The sequence below is a fragment of the Aplidium turbinatum genome, chromosome 10 (genome assembly GCF_918807975.1).
Source record: "Aplidium turbinatum chromosome 10, kaAplTurb1.1, whole genome shotgun sequence".
In the NCBI taxonomy this organism is placed as follows: domain Eukaryota; kingdom Metazoa; phylum Chordata; class Ascidiacea; order Aplousobranchia; family Polyclinidae; genus Aplidium; species Aplidium turbinatum.
The window spans coordinates 15,481,600-15,501,705 of NC_137481.1; the positions used below are offsets into that span (position 1 = coordinate 15,481,600).

At 38.2% G+C, this 20,106-nt stretch overlaps 1 protein-coding gene across 1 annotated transcript; it reads right to left on the bottom strand.

Moving 5' to 3' along the window:
* Nucleotides 1-463: 463 nt before the first annotated feature.
* On the bottom strand, nt 464-9,190 carry LOC145778719 (enoyl-CoA delta isomerase 1, mitochondrial-like). Its single transcript, XM_082590277.1, has 5 exons — nt 9,069-9,190; nt 5,128-5,311; nt 4,481-4,624; nt 2,132-2,295; nt 464-1,484 (listed from the first exon to the last, which is right to left on the bottom strand). The coding sequence occupies exons 1-5, from the start codon at nt 9,127-9,129 to the stop codon at nt 1,249-1,251; spliced, it is 789 nt and encodes a 262-aa protein (XP_082446403.1). The 5' UTR covers nt 9,130-9,190; the 3' UTR covers nt 464-1,248.
* Nucleotides 9,191-20,106: the final 10,916 nt, after the last annotated feature.

Below are 20,106 nucleotides of genomic sequence, written 5' to 3' on the forward strand. Positions count from 1 at the left end.
TGTTTGCTAGGTGCCAAACATTCACGCGACAACTATCCAAAAAAATGTGGCCGCAAGCGTTAGCGCAAACAAAAAGTCTACGGCGTAGAATTTGCGGCGTATACGTAGGCTACATCTCTGCTAAATTATCCTTTTAATAACCAAAAGACATCTTCAGATAGCCAAAACCCTACACACTAACACACACCATACGACTATAGGCCTATTACAATTTTTTTAGACAGAATAGTGAGCAACAATCGCAGTTTAGCTGCAAGTGTAGTCGAGTGATTTTTGTTGATTTTCATATTGAAAAAAGTTTTTTTTTCATAACGATATGTTGTTAAAATCTAAACTTCAAAGGAACTCAATTTCACGCCTAGGAAAGTAAGCCAAGTTCAGTTTTTTAAAGTATATGATGCAACCCACGATACAAACTCGTTGCTTTTATTTTTTCTGAAAGTTGTTTTTTAGGGCCCATTTTTTGACTTGTTTCCCGACCAGTCCTGATTTCTCTCGGAGGCCCTGTGAGGGTTAGACGTCTCATGGTGCTGTAGTTGCAATGTCGTGTATTTCTGTTGCGCTGCATTTCATAACAACATGTTCACATAATTACAAATGCAAATTTTTTTTCTTGCACACTTCTGGGTAAAATGATATAAACAGTAACTTAACTGCGTTAAAAAATAAGCGAAGTGGTGACTGGAATCAGGTAGCCTACTGCAGAAGTTTTCTGATTTTTTCAAAGTAAACTTTACCCCTCCCATTATTTCTGATTTAGAAATTTGTCATTATTAACCCCGGAGGGAACGAAGGCGGCGGTTAGTTTTATTTCGCTAGCCTACCAGACGGGATTAATTTCCGAGAAAATTTTTAGTTTTACTGTAAATTTGTTTCTGAAAGGTTTTTCAGTTTGGTGGTTTCCCCAGTGCATAACATAATGATGTCGCCAATATTAAAATACAGAATTGATAAAATTTTTGCGTATATTAACGGCACCCGTCTTTTCGTCAACAGTCAAAATGCGTTTATAGCCTATACGTCATCCGTCCACAAGTGGTAAAGTTGTTTTTGCTACACCACAATACATTAAGTTGTTCATTGCTTCCTTGTGGTAGGCAGATAATGCAACACATTTTTATGAATTTTTAGAATAAGATACAGGCCCAATCTGCCATGAGATATATAACTTATTTAAAGAAAAGTCTATGACAAAGATCACACTCATAATGTATACAAAATGGATTGACTTTGCTTCAATTGTTAATTTCAGGCCAGCTTTTCGAGTACCGCCTTCATGCCTGCTTGGACAGCTGGTTGGTTTATGAATCCAACCAGTTTGGCGGTCTCCGCTGCCATATTTTTGACAAAATTGTCAATAGTCCCTTTTCTGAACAGTTGTTTGGTGATCATGTAGGCCGGCTGCGGAGTCTTCACCATCTTCCGGAGTTGTTTTCGTGCTCTTTTGTACACTTCGTCCACGTCGCAAACTTCGTCTACAATACCTGAAAAAAAGTTGTAAGACATTTAACATGTTCAAGTTTTGAAAGGTTGCTCTGTAGTCTCTCGCAGCATGTACGGTAGGTGAAGTGCAATCCCATCACAGGGATTTAATTTGGGAAAATATGCTTAAGTTTTCTCACGTGGTAGGCTACCATTACCACTCACTTAGCCTGCTCAGTTATGCAACTGCCCAAGTCTCCGACGCCAGTTTATCACTCATTTTAACAAAAGTGTTTATACATTTGAAGTAGGCCTATTGGCAATATAGACGATGTGCATGCGCGTTTATGTTATTTTTATTCACTTACAGCTTTCATGTTTGATTGATTGTGAGAATATTTATCTTCGAACTGGGAAAACTTCTTTGGAAGCTTAAGCCTGGCAGTTCCGCAAACTTGTGGAGGCTTTGAACCACTGACGCAGGGTCGGTCCCCGAGTTTGATAGAGCGATGTCAATAAACTATGATTTTTGATCTTTTATAATGACCTTAGGTCAATACGAAAAGTGCGGCCACATCTAGGGATAGCTACTTTCAGAATTGTGTTGGACACTATCAAAATACAGTATGTAGCCTTGACCTTCGTCAATTTGGTAGCCAAGTGCAGCGATTTCAATTGTCAACTTATGAAAAAATATAGCGCAGCTTACCGATTTGTAGCGCTTGTCGGGAGCTGAACATGGTGCCTTGGAGAAGAGCGAGTTCTGCTTGCCTCTTTCCAATTGCTGCCGTCATGAGATCTGCCCAGAATTGAGGGGAAGGGGAACGAAATGAGACTGAATTCAAGCCGATGGTAGTTCCCTCCATTATGACCCTGCGTATAATTTAAATTACTTTTAAAGTGCACGCCTATATTTGTAACATAAAATGATAGGCAGACGTCACATCAAGATATAGGCCAGGGCTTTTCTTTTTGTTCATCTAGCCGGCGAGATCGGGCATGCATAGTTTCAGAAGTGGATTAAGGGAGTAAAACGTTTTTTGTGTCCCACAAAAAAAAACCAACAAAATAATGTAATGTTCTGAAATAAACACTGCTCACTCAAATAGCCTAGTTAATTAACATTTAAACTAATAAATTTTAGTGTTGATAGGATACCGACAGGCTATAAAGTAAAATGTGTCGTAAAAATTAAATAGATGACGCGAAGGCCGCTGGCGAGGACACCTCAGATAGATTTTCGAAGTTCTAGCACGCTGAAAAGCTACACCGTATCAGGCAATTTTTAAGAAATAAATTATTGAAATCCTTTCTCCAGCTGTAAATGAAGATTTTTTGAAAAGGTAAGCTAACTAAAGTTTATACAAAACTTTCTACTCAAATCCAATTTTATTTTGATAGATTTGGTTACATAGCCTACAAAGAGGCTTATGGTTATACAATACACAGCGTGTGCATCTTGATAAAAAAAAAAAAACTTTATGTGCCAAACATGCCTAAAAACTGACCAAAACGAGATTAACTTAGACTATATTTGTCAAAATTTTGCAGGTGCAAGCCGCCCTCACATCCCTTCTCGATCTTTAATTTTTCAGACATTTGGTTTTGAATTGTCCATTTATCTTATAAATTTTGTTTTGTTAAAATTGTAGATTATTTATGGACTTCCCAACTTTTTCCCAGATCCGCTACTGCATTGTCGGCATATTTACTTCTTCTCTTTAATTTTTAGAGTTGTTTACTCTTTGCTGAAATGATAAATGTGAGTTTTTTTCTACGTTGAAAAAGTTTGTGTCCATAACCTAACGCTTTCTTCCACATAATGTTATTGTTTCTCAAACTGTTTGATTGATTGTTCACCTTTTCCCTCACGAAGATGCTTGTTTGGGAATGTTGACTTTTCGAACAACCATCGCGTTGGTTCAATACAAATCGAAAATCGAATTATTTCAGTTTAATAAACGTAATCAGACGGCAACTTTTACTCAAGTTATTTTACAATTTTTTTATATTTAAAAAATCTTCTTTGAAAGAACAGTGGAATTGGGATGGGATGATGGGAGACTGTCTTCTTCCATCACATCCCATTCCCTGGCCAACAAGGAAACACGTTAAGAATCACTGTTGTTGGCAGATGATTCTACCTGGAGGATGTTAATTCCTGCCAAATCTTGTACAGTAGTGGAGTTTAAAGTAAATGCAGACAAGCAAAACTTCACACACTTGACGCACTGATTGGTCAATTGCGACAGGATTATACGAAGCTTGGGCTAGATTGTGTTGGCCGAATGTTGAAAAACGTTGTAGGCCTATGGAAGAATTTTTTGTTAAAATTAGCCTAAAGGGAAAAATCGGGGTTGCGTGCGGCCTGCAAAAATATTCGATGACAAAGCAGGGATAGTCCACCACGAGAATAAATTCGTAATCTTGAGAAGAACGACGTGCGAGATAAAAACGGGTAGAAGAAAATAAATTGATTGCTTAAAGAGATAACAGACCAGCTTACAAGGATGAATGGGGTAGCCTAAGTTGGCAATACAAGAGGGCCTATTGATAGGAAAAGAAGCAGGAATTTTTATCAGAAAGGCAGATGGAAAGAGGAAACGGAAGTAACCTAGATCCAAAACGAATATGGAAACGAACAGATGGAAGATGATGCAGACAAGGTTGAAGTGAATGAGGAAGGTGAGATAGACAAAAGGGAAGAAGACAATTAATTGCTGCAAGGACAAAATCGTTCTTCCCCTATAGCCTGGTGGGACAAAACCAAATTTGAATGATGTTAGGCACAGGAAACCAAAAAACATATGGCGTAAGGAGATCTATGCTATTTAATGTTTGTGAGCACATCGCGTAGTTTCACATAGGCTGCATGGGCTATAGTAGACTTCATCACAGTATTGTGCCAAATTAACAAGCCGTGTTTTGCAGTAAACTGTTGATTAATTGGATGTCTGGTCACTATTGTTTGCCATCATTAACATGTATGCGTTTGGTTTTGATTTAAAAAAAAGAATCTTCAGGTCCCGTTGTAAAACATGATTCCTCTGAAACTTGCCTGTAATCTGCCATGAGAGCTAATGCGCAGCCACCAGCTGGTGCGAAACCATTTACTGCAGCTACCACTGGTTTGTTACATCCATAGATATCCAAATTAACTTCTTGAACTTTTTTCCAGTATTCAGCAAGCTCAGCATCTGTCCTGGGAATTTAAAATAACAATTAGCACAACTGTTTTGTTTTTATTTTTTATGCTGAACAACTTTAGCTTATGCAGTAATAGAGTGTTTTAACAGTAGGCTAGATTAATTTTGTTCTAGGTTAGTCAATTCGACCATTGTTCTTTAACGTTTTTTCTTTTCAATCACCCTTCCGAAAGAATGTTGCTTATGGATGCATCCTTGTAAATTGTGAATTGATGTATCGTAACTGTGAACCTGCTTTTTAGGTACTCTTTGGCTATTGTAATTTTAGTAGCCTAGCATATGAACAAAAAAGTCTGTAGGCTATATGCCCACTCAGAGATAATATCAGTTACTGTTGCCATCGGATCTCTATTAAATCGTTGCATTCATTCAGTGAAGTTGGGCATAAGCCTATTCACCAAAGTCTCTTGATAGACGTTTGTTGTAAGCTATTGGCTACTTTTAACTCACAAACTGCTGAAACCACAATTAGAAAAGAATGTCAACTTAATTAGCCTACTTATCGAGCATCTCCCAAAAGTTGAGTCCAAATGAAAAGACTCGTCCTTGAAGGCTTGATGTGAGTATTATTCCCTGCACGGAAGTGCTTTTTTTTAACGCTTTCATCACCTTGGAAATACTTGATAATAGCTTTCCATCTAAGGAGTTGCCTGGGGAAGCGTCTAATGTGACCGTTGCCAAACCTAAGCGTTGAAAGTAGAGAAAAAGCATTAGCGTATGTCTGAAGTTATATTTTATGGTTCATTGTAAATTTTTTGTTAGCGAAGCATTTTTTCGGCTAATTTAATTTATACCATCATTTACATCAGCTTTTTTACACAGCGTAGGGGAAGGCGGGGCAAGTTGAGCAGGTTTTTTTTTTAAATCTAATTTTTTTTTATTTCACTAACTTTTTCGAAGACTCAAGTATAGCATTTCAAAAACATGCTAATATCCTAAGCCAAGTTTTTAGACAAAAACTGGTTGGTTTTATTTATTATTTTGCACTGTATTCAAGTTTAAGTAACCATTGCACAACTTGCCCCGGATTATTTTTCCCGGGCAAGTTGTGCAGCACCATGGGGCAAGCTGTGTAGCACCATGAAGTAAGTTGAGCAACAACAATCGTTCGTTTTGACTATAGGGGCAAGTTGAGCAACATATTACGGCCAGCAAAAGTACAGACAATTTAACAAATCAGCTATTTTTACATTCATTCACTAGTCATTTTTTACATTCATTCACATGGAAGACTTTGAAACTATGTAAAAATGGCTAGAACATTTGTAAATTACCAAAAGCGGTTTACAGGAACAGTGCACAACTTGCCCCGTCATCAATTGCACAACTTGCCCCATTCACACTTTTTTTAAAGAACAAAAAAATTTCAAGAAAACTAACAAATGTACGAAAAAATTTTACCTGCGAAAATACAATTACATCATAATATGTCTACTGACCCCTACTGCTAAAGTTTGAGTAGCTCTACTGTGCATCCAAAAAAATCAAAATTTTGTTTGCATCCGAATTTAGATCCTAAGACCTTAACACATATCGTTGATCAAGCCTAACCTGCCCAAAAAACTGATAACTGCGATTCACGTGCTTTAAAGGAATTATAGGTAAAATATAATAATGGCGTTAAAGATTCATTGCGCTATTTATTTCCTTTCAAACGAGGACTTGCACAACTTGCCCCGTTGCACAACTTGCCCCGTCTTCCCCTACTAGTTGTCTACTCTACGTGGTTGCTTTGTCATTGTTTTAATTGATTGATTTGATCGTGGGAATCTTTATCTTAGGACTGAGAAAGATTTATCCTGACAGTTTTGTATAGAATACTAGCAGACTACTACCAGCACCGGTGGCTCAGTGGTTATCGCCTTCGGCTCTGGTAGCCCTGGGTTCGATTCCAGGTCTGGTCATACCAAAGACTTTAAAAAGGGTACCGATTGTGTTCTTTCTTGCATAAGGCAGTGAGGATAAATCGGGTAATAATCTGGTGACATATCACCTTCTTCCAATCTGCCTTGAGCCAGCATGGAAGCAGTACGGCTCATAAAATCACGTGGAACCCTGTCAAGTAACCCATGTTGATGAGCAATCTGCTGCAAGCGGAGATAGCGAATGATTATACTAGCAGAGGCTTTGAATTACTGATGCAGATCCGGTCACTGAGATTACTCTATTCACTTTTTAGTCCTAAATGGAAAGCTGTGGTTGAAATGCGTTGCTTGAGCACACACACCCACAGTCCAACCAGGGTGTGCGCTTGTAATCTTGAAAACATTGCAGATGGACTGTCACTGCAGATTACTAGATTTGTGAAGTTTGCCATCAAGAGAAATTATATTCTTCAGGACAGTTAGACAATCACAAAACGAGATGGGTTTTTTGAACAGAATTGCAAAGTAAGCAGCTTGCAGACCTTTATTACTCTTCAAATGCACAACATTAGAGAAAAAGCCTAATTCAGCAAACCTGTTTTTTTTCGTATGTTTTTGCCATTTTCTACCATTTTCATTTCATTAACTGATCATTCCAGCATTTTATTAATAACTTAATTAGTTTTTATTGACATTTCTTTCATAAACTATTACCATTTTCTAACATTTTTATTATCGCAAATAAGCCCACACCATTTGTAGGCTACAAACTGCAAAAACTGTTTCATTTCAGTTTAAAAAGCGATCGTTGGTTTTCATAAAATCTGTCGCTTTATTGGCAGGGATGTCCAAAGTCCAACCCGTGAGCCAGTTCACCTACAGCTAGCGAAGCGTTTTATATGGTCTACGCAGTGCCAGTCAAGGTATTTCGGGCCCTGTGTGGAATATGCTTTGCGGGCCCCAATGACAATGATCCAATTCAGTAGCGTAGCTAGGCATTTTGAAAGGTGGTGGGTTTGACGGCGGCGGGCAAAGACTGACGGCGTGGACACCCAGCGGCGGGGGTCTGGGGAGCCTCTCCCAGAAACTTTTGATAAATTACTTTGAACTTAGTGCATTCTGAGAGCATGTTCAACAAAGCTTTGCGTATGAATATTACTGTAAAATGGTGCTGTCTGGTGGCATAGCAAAAGGATAAGATCATGTTTTCTTTGGCACTTTTCGGAAATAAAGCTGAGTATCTATGTTTTCTTGTTGCTAATTCCTGGCTGAGATATTTGAATGTTCTGAGTAAATTGTGAGCCCCTTAATTTTCGGGCCCTGTGCGATCACACGGTTTGCACACCCCAAAGACCGGCACTGGTCTACGCGTGTTGTTGCACTATGGGTACTTTTTAGCCTGCAGACAAACCATAAATTATATAAATTTTACATATTTTTTTTAAATTATTGTTTTCAAAGAAAATGTTGCAAATAAACTTATTCAGAAGAAATTTAGATGAGCAAACGTAGCCTACGGTACTTGGCCATGAACTTAAAAAGAATCGTCAGATGAAAAATGAGTGACTCCACCTACAGATTAGTGCTCATTTGTCATTACTCTGGAACAGAGATGTACGTAGCCTATACGCCGCAAATTCTTTTTCAATATGAAATACTTTTTCCTTACGCTAACGCTTGCGGCCACATTTTTTTCGGTAGTTGTCGCTTGAGGCTACGCGGTAAAGTTTTCGCGGTTTTTTATCGTATAGCGTCAACGTGTACTTTTTAATGTCTTAGCTGTTGTTAGCATTTTAATTTTGCAGTTGAAAGAATGTTTTCAATGGACAAAGACATATTGAAACCAAAACGCAGCAAAATGTCAGATGAACACTTTCAGATGCTTGTGTTTCTTCGTGAAAATTCAAAATAAATCTTGTTTGTTTCGAGTGGTTTATACCGTGTGAATGTTTGGCACCTAGCAAACAAAATTAGTTTGCATGCGCTGACGCTGACGCCGCCAACTTTTTTTACAAGTTACGTTGACGCATACGGCGTATGGTTTTTCGAACGTTTGCGTTTACGCTGACGGCGTCAATATTCTTTGTCTACGCGTACATCACTGCCCTGGAATTAAACTCGGCCTATAGGCATAGAAATCAAATGAGGGACTCTACCTACAGATTAGTGCTCATTTGTCATTACTTTGGAATTAAATTCGACCTATAGGCATAGAATCAAGACGTCAGTTTCATTCTTCACATTAGCACAGCTGTGTTTTACAAAGTTTCTGGATATTTTAATTTCTGCTAGAAATGCATATAACTGGTATCAAAATCGGCCGACTTAAACGTGCATAGCCTATTGCTTCGTGACAATGATAACATTAAATACATTTTTATTGTGCAAAATAAGGTCATCAGGGATGGTTGGCCTTCAAGCACTAGCGCAATGTCACATTTGGCCGTTCCTAAAAAAAAATTTGGACAATCTGATGTATAGTCTAATCAGCACACATCAATGATAGTAGGCTAAATACATAGCAAAACATCCATTCATGATATTAATTTGACCAACATCAATGAACCGAGCCTACCTTCACAATCAACTGCTACTTGGACATCTCCATCACCACAGCAGCTTGATGTGTCTTCCATTGTTTTAGTAAACCAGTGAGTTTCCAACTTTTTGTAAGTGATCAAAAGCAAAAATAAAATTTTTTCAATTAGTTTGATTAATATGTTATATTGTCTTCCGGCAGGAACTTGTTCCATAACAAGGTGGATCGGATTGACTAACGAAATGCTGTAAACGGCTCTTTTTGTAGGCTAATGTGTGCATGTTTACAGTTGGATTCATGTAAAAACAATCGGAAGAATACAACATACTAGTTTATTTTGCGGGAGAATTTATAAAAATCTTTCAGGAAATCGCTACAATAGAACCCCACAAATTCTTTGAAAATTTTGATCAGGTTATACTGTATGCAATTAAAGTGTAAGAAGCGTAACAAACCAAACCTCTTCTCCAGGTAAATACAAACGGCACAAGAAGACAATTGTATCAGACCAGAAAAATTGTCGAAAACATACTGTTTTTCAAACTAAATTAATTGCTGTATGAAACTATGTTTTCTGTTTTCTTCGACTTGTTATTGTGTTGCGACTACGCTGTTGTGACTTCAGTATTTGTTACTGGATGGTTCCACAGACTGCATCATCGCAACGATTGTATCCCACCCACGTATGCTAAGTGGAGCAGAAAGTGTGCCTGCCATTGTTGATCAATTAGGTGCTCGTGCCGCAACAGTGCAACGTTGTGAATGAGGATATCAGATATTTTTCACCACACACGTTAAAATACCTTCGATAGAAGACTACATCAGATTTAACTGACGAAATGCTGTGAAAAACTTTTTTTCTTGTGTAGGGAGGTAGCTCGGAGCAAAACAAGTCGTCGGGTAAAACCGGCCAGCTTGATTTTAATCAAGCATAACTTTTTCTTTTGGAATAAATACACTCATAAAATGCTTTAGCACACTTAGGGTCGGATGCACCAAACGTGGTTAACTGCTGGTTAAGTTAACCAACCGGTTAACTTTCATTTAACCAAAATGTGATATGCACCAACGCTGACAATGAGTTAACCGCAGGTTAACTTGGCTGACTTAACCGAAAAGTTAACCCAACAGACGATGTGGGTTAACCATTGGTTAACTTGATGAAGTTGTTTGTTTTCGCTTCAGTTAGCTTACTGGTGCTGATTGCTGAGTTTAATTATCATTAGCTGTATTTTACCACATGTTTGTATTCAGTAGCGTAGCCAGGAATTTTGAAAGGGGGGGGTTTTGACGACCCAGCGGCGGGGGGTCTGGGGGGCCTCCCCCAGAAAATTTTGATAAATTACTTTGAATTTGGTGCATTCTGAGAGCATTTTCAACAAAAATGTGGGTATGAATATTCTTGTAAAATAGTGCTGTCCGGTGGCATAGCAAAAGGATAAGATCATGTTTTCTTCGGCATTTTTCGGAAATAAAGCTAAATCTCTATGTTTTCTTGTTGCTTAATTCCTGGCTGAGATGTTTAAATGTTTGGTATTGGCAAAACTCGCTCTTTTAATGCAATTTTGTTCAAAATTAAGCAATTTTTTTTTGACTGAAAACATCATTCTCAATATCGTGACGTCACACGCGTGCCAAAGGGGGGGGGTTGTAACCCCCAAAACCCCCCCCCCCCCCCTTGGCTACGCCACTGTTTGTATTATATAATCAACAAGTTTGTACATCGCGACATCAACATTAAAAGTGAATTTCAATAATTCAGTTATGGTCACTGTAAATTTTCTTTTTCAGCTTTCTCTAATTTTAATTTCAGAATTTTCATTTTCACTTCATGTTCTTCCCTCTTCCAATCAAGTTCTTTCTTCCTGCAGTCGATTTCATGCTCTACCATTTCCATTTTTCTTTTCAACAGATCATCCATTGTTATTTTCTTTCGTTTGTGTAATGATTCCACAATCTCTGCACCGGTACTTGCTTCTATGATTTGTATGGTGTTTATGAGGGTAGCCTACTGTTTGCCACAGGGCTATCATGTATGAACACCAGTTCCACTGGGTCTGTTGCTTCTTGTGAACATTCTGCAATAAAAAATTTGACATCACAAAGATTGTGCTTCAGGTGTTAAGTAAAATTACTGTTACAGTCACTTGAATTTGAACTAGCAGAGTTTATTAATGGTTCCTTGATATCTGTGAAAGCATTGACTTTTTTGCATATGATGGAAGGTTGGCATGGCACAACTTTTCACTACCTACACCTAATATAAAAAAAAGTTGGGGGCCCCAAAAACTAAGGGGGCTGAGGTCTGTGTCTCATGGTTAATTGGGCCCTGGTTACAGTGAAGTAATTCAGCTATTTACCTCCACAATCCTGTACTTCAAGATTCCCAGCATCAAGCACTGCGTCGTCATCATATTGAGTGGGTAGAGGATTTATTTGTTCGGCTATCATACCTGTTCCACAAATACAATATTGTATCATACTAAGCATTAAGGCTACATGAAAATAAAGTGTTGAAAATGTATGCACAAATCCACTCACCTTTAACTTCATCCAAAATCGGGTCATCAAGTTTCTGGGGAGGACCACCACCAGTTTTGCATAGCTTAGTGAACGCCTTAGGTCTGCTGTGCAAATGAATTAGCCTATTGTTAAAGCTACTACGTCATGTTAAACGTAAGAACATAGACTACGGTATCAAATGGAACGACGCGCTGCCATGCTTTCTTGTATTTGATAAAAGTGACTGTGTAACCTTTAAAATGATATTAACAAAACACGTAATGCCTCTAAGAACGCAATAACAAACTGTTTTCTGGTTGACTGCTGCTGATGACTCAGCAAATTCCGATTGTTCGCGCGGTTACCTAACCAGCGGTTGGTGCATTCGGTGGTAACTTTAACCGGCGGTTAAGTTAACCGGTGGTCAGCTAACCACCGGTTAAAGTTAACCGCCGGTTAATTTAACCACGTTTGGTGCATCCGACCCTTAGTGGGTCATTTGTAATGTAACAACAGGAACTGCTGTGCAGTTTTTGTTGGCTGTCTTAGTCTAGGCTGCGAAACGTAAGTTGGTAAAAATTTTTACCTTCTTGTTTTTGACTAACATTTTTTTGTGATTTAAGCTAAACAAAGCATTTAGACCTGTTCAAAAATCAAAAATTTTCACATTTTTTAGCTGGCATTGTATCCCATGATTTTGAACATAGAAAATCCGCAAATGACAACCATTTCGCTCTCAGATGACGGTATACCCTGCCTCAGGAGGCCTAAACATTTTCATTTTTGCCAAAATCACTCATTTTTTGCCATGATTTTGACGATGGAAGTCTTTATTTCAATTGAAAACACTTTCATCCAATGTCTCACTTCTTCTTCGTCGTATGAGCTGTTCTTCGGGACTATATGTTTGGGCATGATGTCATCAGCCACTCGACAGTCTCGTCATCCAGGGTCTTCAGTCCAAGCGTTCCATGTGGTGGTTGATGGATTGGGCAGTCATGGACGACATGATCTACTGTCTGGTCTGTGGCGCCACACTCGCATTCCGGTGAGGGAGCCAGGCCCCATTTGTACATGTCTCAGGGATATCTAGAACAAGGTGTTCTAATATCCCTGACATGTCTGAACGAAAGCGACCGACGCCGGTTCGTAGGCGGTTAAGCCGGACCCACGCAAGTCTTGCGAGGGACATTCCCGGAGGGTGGGGATCGACGTCGGGTAGGAAATCATGGAGTCGGGAGGTGTTCATGGAGTCGGAATGTCTCACTGAAAGCTCACAAGTGAAAATCAAGTTTAGGATATTTGGCATCATTTTAAGAAATGTGGGGGAAATAAGAATATGAAGAAGCAGCATATAGTGATCAAAAGGCATTTTGCTTATTCCAGGCAACCTACACACACCTTTTAAAATTTTGCAATGGGTCTAGTCTGACAGAAACAGACTTCAGATTTATTTATGTCGATAACATCAAGATGACGCCATAAAAATCATGATGACGTCATTCTGAAATTTTAAACTTGCGCTATAATGATCTATTAAAGGGCAAGAGATTAGTTCAATGTTCTGTAAGAAAAGACACCAAAATTAGTAGGCTGCATTGTGGTATACTTTCCAACCCTGTCAAATTGCAAGAGTGAAAACAATTGAAATGCGTGAATAACAAAAACACTCACTCTGAAAGAAAAATTGTTGCTGTACTATCAGTACTACCGTTTTTCAAAACAGACAAATTTCCTGCACAAAATAAAGCTCAGAAAATAAGTTACAGCCATTACTAAAATACAAATGCAAAAAATAATCGTATATGCAATGCTACACAATGTTACTGCTTTAAAAGTGTCTGGTTTGTAATTTGGTGCATGCATCTCCGTCTCCGGGCCGGAGCCACTATCACCTCCAGCCAGGAGTTGGAGTTGGAGTTGAAAAAAGTGGCCGGAACGGGAGGTTTTTATCACTACAATTATACCACTGCCTTAGCCGCTACTCAGTGATGTACGCGCATACAAAAAATATTGACGCCGTCAGCGCAAACGCAAACGTTCGAGAAACTATACGCCGCATGCGTCAACGCAACTTGTAAAAAAAGTTGGCGGCGTCAGCGTTAGCGCATACTCTAGCGCAAACTCATTTTGTTTGCTAGGTGCCAAACATTCACACGGTATAAACCACTCGAAACAACACACTTTTAAAGCCACTTCGCGATTTCTCGTTACAAGAAATTATCTTTTTGGCGGAAGGCACATCTGGCATTGAAAATATAAGTTTTTGCCTTTCGAGGAAGAGAGCTTAAAATACTTTTCCATGTAGGGCCATGGATTTGTATTATCATGCTCCATTTCACTTGGAGATTAGTATTACCGTAAGTTATTCCCTGAATACAATAGTGTAGTGTAAGAAACTGTACCATATGCCTATCAAGAAAATTCTAGTATTATACTAACTGTCGCTCCTAGTAATATACTAACTGTCGCTCCCTAAAAATCCATTATAAAAAACACTATTTTTAAAATGATTCCGTTTGAATAAGACTAATGTTGCTTTTAATGCCATAATTCTCTCAGTAAGCTCTATGCTTTTTTCTGAAAAGATTTTTAAAAAGTGGGTTAATGGAAGACAAAACTGCCAGACACAAGCAAGTTTAGATTCTGAACTGCACAACTCTTTGTTATTAGCATTCAGGGATAGTTAGCATTAGCCTACTAGTGTTATTAGCAGTAGGCTAGGCTACTCAAAAGCCTCTCACAAAATTGGCTCCTGGATGCATGTTTTGCTAAACTGCTCATCAAGTTACAAAACATATATAATTACATACTTACGCAACAGAATGTATAAATTGTCAAGTAAAAATTACCTTAGCTTGATAGCCTATAGTATGTAGGCCTACACATTACTACGCTACATAGCCTACAAGAATAACCGGCAAATTAATGTACTACATATAACATACAGTCAGATACAGAGTACAACATCATGCAAGCAATCACGGTCGGAGACCAAATATTTGAGTTTGTTTAGATACATAGGCTGCACTGCTCATTGCCTGAGAAGTTTCTGATTTGCCCCAAAATGCAAGACTTAACTAATATAAATTAAAGTGCTCACAATTGCTTACAAACGCCTTCAACACTGCTTGACTAAAAAAACTTCACACTACGAAGCCAAGTCATTATTTACATTTTACATGGAGCGACATTACCAACCTACCTACTTGCTTGCTTACATTGCATTCCTGTTCTGACCCGTAATTTACTAAGTAATTTCTCAGTAGGCCTAAGTTGTTTTAACTAATTCATTCTTTTTTTCTGCAAGACTTCAGTCTCCACGTGGGACTCTAGCGTCAAAGGCAGTAGTGCGATATACAAACAAACTCCAGCTGACTGAACAATAGATGACACTGTGACACAACACTAGAACAATGGGCAATTGCAAGACGTCAACATTTCGCAGTTTGACAAAAAAAATTGCAAACAACAACAAAGACATTAAAAAGTATGCGTTGACGCTATGCGCTAAAAAACCGCGAAAACTTTACGGCGCATCCTCAAGCGCAAACTATCCAAAAAAATGTGGCCGCAAGCGTTAGCGCAAACAAAAAGTATACGCCGCAAGTATGCGGCGTAGAATTTGCGGCGCATACGTACATCTCTGCCGCTACTGTATTAAAGGCTGGTGGTGCAAGCCTTGACGAATTTGAAATCTCAATATCGACCACAAGAAAAAAGAGAATCAGTTTAATTCGAGAGCAAGTATCAAATCATTGTGCTCTTCATTGAGTGGCAAGCTCTTGGAAAATATCCTGGATTCGTAGCCACGTCAGGCTTCAGAAACTTTGACAGTATCAGTGTTTTTGGGACCCCAGAATATGACGAAGGAAAACTCCTGAGTGTGTCAAATATCAGAGATACTTTTGATGCATCCCAAGCAAATGCATTACTTGAGTTGCTCAGCGTATGGGACCTAATAAAAACATAGTTGCATTGGTAGGTGATACTTATGCTAGCAACAGTGGAATTCAGGAGGGTGCTGTTAAACGTTTGGAGGAAGACATGGATCGAAAAATGTTGTAGTTAGCTTGACTCTACCATGCGCTGGAGATAACCCTTCTGCTGTATGAGATATTGTTTTAGGTAGAGTAAAAAGTTGTGAAAATTCATTGTGTAAAAAACTTGCAGGCAAATGATCAGAAAATAATAAAGAATGCCCAGAGTTAATGAAAGTTGAATCTGACAAAGTTTATGGCTTATGGCTTCGTTAAAAAAAAAAACACACACTGTCTTGCGTGAACTTTTTTTCAGAAGCCCTTATCCCCAAGAACAAACTGGGATGTAGCAGAAATAACCATGATTCTGATGGGTGAAAATTCACCAAAACGTATCCTTTAAAAGAGTTTCTTAGCTGCTTGTTCGTAGATTTCATAAGCTGAGCAACTCAAATGATGCTTTGAAAAGTTAATTGGTGGTACAGAACTTGCAAATAGCAAGTACCGTGCCAAGAAGGTTGGTCATAGCTTGAAACAGCAGGCTTTCTTCTGACTCTCTTCAGGAGCTGTTGTCAGAATAGAATACGCCGAATGTAGTGAAGTATTTATGATAGCATGAAAGAAAAAAAAAAACGAAATGTAAATTTGAATGATCAGAGTAATTCAAATTAACGAAGAAGCTTTAAGGCATAACATGCATTAAAGCTCCTTTGTTTGATTTAAATTACTCTAATGAGCCAAATTTACATTTCGTTTTTTCCTCTTTCTTCTACCATAAATACTTCACCACATTTGGTTTATTTTCTAGTGATACTTTTGCTTGGAATGCACCAGAAGTATCTCTGAGATTTGGCACACTCAGGAGTTTTCGTTCATATTTTAGTGTCTCAAATACTGATACTGCCAAAGTGTCTGAAGCCTGACTTGGCGTTTAACTCAATATATCTTCCAAGAGTTTGCCACCCAATGAAGAACACAATGTTTTCCTGTTCGCTTCTCTCAAAATTGGTTCATGTATGGTTGACTGGAGTGTTACCTTAAACTGATTCTTTTTCTTCTTGTGGTCAATATTGGGATTTAAAATTCGTCAAGATTTGAACCACCAGCCTTCAACACAGCAGCGAATCTGGCAGTGATTTGGTTGTCTGGCATAGAAAGAGACAATCAGGGGTACAAACGTTTTCATTAGCAATAGGCTACTTGCTTTTGGGAATGCCAATATTGTTTCTGAACTAGTTGATGACCGGTATTCTGTAACATAGTCTTCACAACGATTTTGTATCAGTCCAATCTCTATTTGTCTTGTCTAGCAGAGAAATGAGCTAATCTCTTGCCCTTTAATAGATTATTATAGCGCACATTTAAAATTTCAGAGACGTCATCATGATTTTTATGACGTCACCTTGATGTCATCGTCAAAAATAAATTTGAAGTCTGTTTCTGTCAGACTGGACCCGTTGAGAAATTTCAAAAGATGTGTATACTGTAATTTTCTGGAAATAAGTGAAATGCATTTTTAACCAGTAGTGGCGCTAAATGCTGCTTTTTAAATTTTTTATTCCCTCCACACTCAGGGCCGGATTTAGCTGATGGGGGGCCCGGGGCACTTTTAGATCGGGGGGCCCGCATGCAAAAAAATTTTTCGCGCCTACGGCGCGAAAAACCATCTCCACGTCTACAGTAGCATCAGTCCAGTGCTGCACAGCATTTTGCAGAAACTTTAAAGGCCAAAGAGAAAAAATAACACAAAATCACATTTTTTTTCACATAGGGGGCCCTTGAAAAGTCGGGGGGCCCGGGGCAACTGCCCCCTCTGCCCCCCCTAAAATCCGGGCCTGTCCACACTTTTCAAAATGATGCCAAATATCCAAAAGTTGATTTTCACTTGTTTTCTATCAGTAAGGCATTAGATGAAAGTGTTTTCAGTTGAAATAAAGACTTCTACCATCAAAATCAAAAATGGGTAATTTTGGCAAAAATGGAAATGTTTAGGTCTCTTAAAGCAGGGTATCCCATTATTTGAGAGCAAAATGGTTGTCATTTTCAGATTTCTCATGGTCAAATCATGGAAAACAATGCAAGAAACTAAAAAAATTGAAAATTTTTGATTTTTTATCAGGTCTAGAGCATTACACTATGAAAACTGTTAATTAAACCAAGAGCTTCTACTTTAAATGAAACTACAATTATTGCAATCGTACAATTATTCATCGCATAGTTTTTCCTTGGAAATTAGTTTTATTGGGTATTTATTTTTGTTTAGTCATGGCTATTTTGGTTGGGATAAAACAATTCAGTCATAAAGTGCTGTTCCAAAATTTTGCCTCAAATGATGAAAATATTTAATTCTTCAACCAAACCTCATGTACTTTGTTCATAGAATATTATTTGTCTATTACATAAAAATCAATTTATCCGAGCATGAGAGTAAGCTAAGATTTACAAAATTTTGTGTCATGCAACCCCCTTGTATGCACATGATGAAACGTGCTGGTATGCTAAAAAGAAATTGTTTGGTTGATTTTTAACGACTTAGTGAAATTAGTTGAAAGGTCTTGTGACTAGGTGTTTATTCATTTTTCTTGTAAGTTCATTAATGCCTTTCATGTGTTTTTATTTGTAGATTTAAACATTCCGAAACTACTGTAGGCTATATTCGTATAACCAATCGTGCCAATACATTATGTGCAGTGAATAGTGGCATGATTCTAAACCAGGAAAAGTTTGGGTGCAATTTAGTACCGGTAAATGCAAAGACGGGCTCCATGAGCTCTGCAGTTGGCAAAATGATCAACGAACATTGATTTGTGATATGTGCTCTCAGTTGCATTTTGCAAATTGATGTGGATTTTGTCATTATAGCATTACATTTGAGGCTATGATATTTGACTAGGGCTAGGCTATGAGCCATGATTGCTATCATTATTGAAGTTGTTTTGTGTGTTTTGCATTTAAATATCTTGATTAAAGACAATTTTACCAAAGTTGTTTCACTTTGCATGTGTAAATATCATCTTTCCTTCATGACAAAAAACACTGACCTGTTTCACTCTCATTTAGATGCAAAACCAGTCATATTTGACACTTTCGTAAAAATGATGTTGTAACCTATCCCTAACATGACTTTAAAATAAAATTCGCTTTTTTTGTTATCTCGTTTAAGGAAGCCTTATACAATTGTTTAACACTAAAATTGAGATATATTTAACTTTACGTAGTAAAGATATAGACAATAATGCCAAAATGTGACCAGTCTTGCCCTACACTACCTTACGTAGTTTCAATTACGAAGGACCCACATGTAAAAAAATGAAAGATTGCAACATCTTAGCGTAGGTCTACCCTACAGTGCACAAAGATTTATCAAACCGTTTTCAGGAAATGTTGCACCCTCTCAAATTCTTAGAAAAGTTTCATCAGATTATTGTTTTCGTGTCTTCTGTTTTCTTCGACTTGTTATTGTGCTGCAATTACGCTGCTGTGACTTGTCGTGTTGCTGGATGTTACAACAAACTACAAGTCACAGCAGCGTAATCACAGCACAACAAGTCGAAGAAAACAGAAAACACGAAGACAATAATCTGATGAAATCGTTGATGATGTAGTTTGTTGTAACATCCAGCAACACGATAATTATATCATCAACGATTTTATCCGACACTGTGTACGCTAAGTGGAGTAGGATGTCTGCATGCCATTGTTGATGGGAAGGCACTTTAACATGCAGATATCCAATCCATGGACTTCTGTCCAATCCAACCACGAACCAATCAGATGCTACGGTACGTTATCTGTCGAATCGTGACCATTCCAGCATTCAGCCAGAGAATTAATTATTATTTTGAACTTTGTTTGATAATTACAGAAGAAAAAAGAGTTATAGCAGACGTGGGAATCAAACCCACGTCAATGTAATGAATACCACCGCCCTAACCCAATGCGCCAAGTCAACCGATGGCAAAGCGATGATTTAATTTACCTAGAATTTGCGTTTTTTCTTTATTCTTCCCAAACGCAACCTTGATAACGTCATGAACAGCATAGCTTCTGATTGGCTCGTGGTTTATTAGAAATCTGCTTGTTAAAGTGCCTACCTTGTTGATGGTAGGGTAGCCACTTTAACATAACAACTTTTGTAAGTGCCTATAAAGCATGAACCAATCAGAAGCTGCGTTGTCTGGGTAGGCACTTTAACGTATACCACTGTGAGAAGGACAAAACGCAGTCATGTGTGACGAATATGACATCACTGGTGTTTAGTCACAATTTTCCTTATAAACTCAAATGATTGCAGTCATTAAGATCTTTCTTGTACTCAGTTCAGTTGCAGAAGAAAAAAGAATATTAGCTGAGGGTGGGAATCGAATCCACCCCACGCAATCAAAATTCCTTTGCCCTAACCCTTTAGGCCACGCTGCCTGCTGTGGCGATACATTCACTTAAATTTTTTTATATCAAAAATCTTTCGAGAAGAACGAACAGAATATCACGTGCTAAGTCACATAACTGAAATCAGCTCGCTACAAACATCAGAGATGTCATATGTCACGCATGATTGCGTTACTCTTTTCGAAAAGTGGAATGCGTTAAAG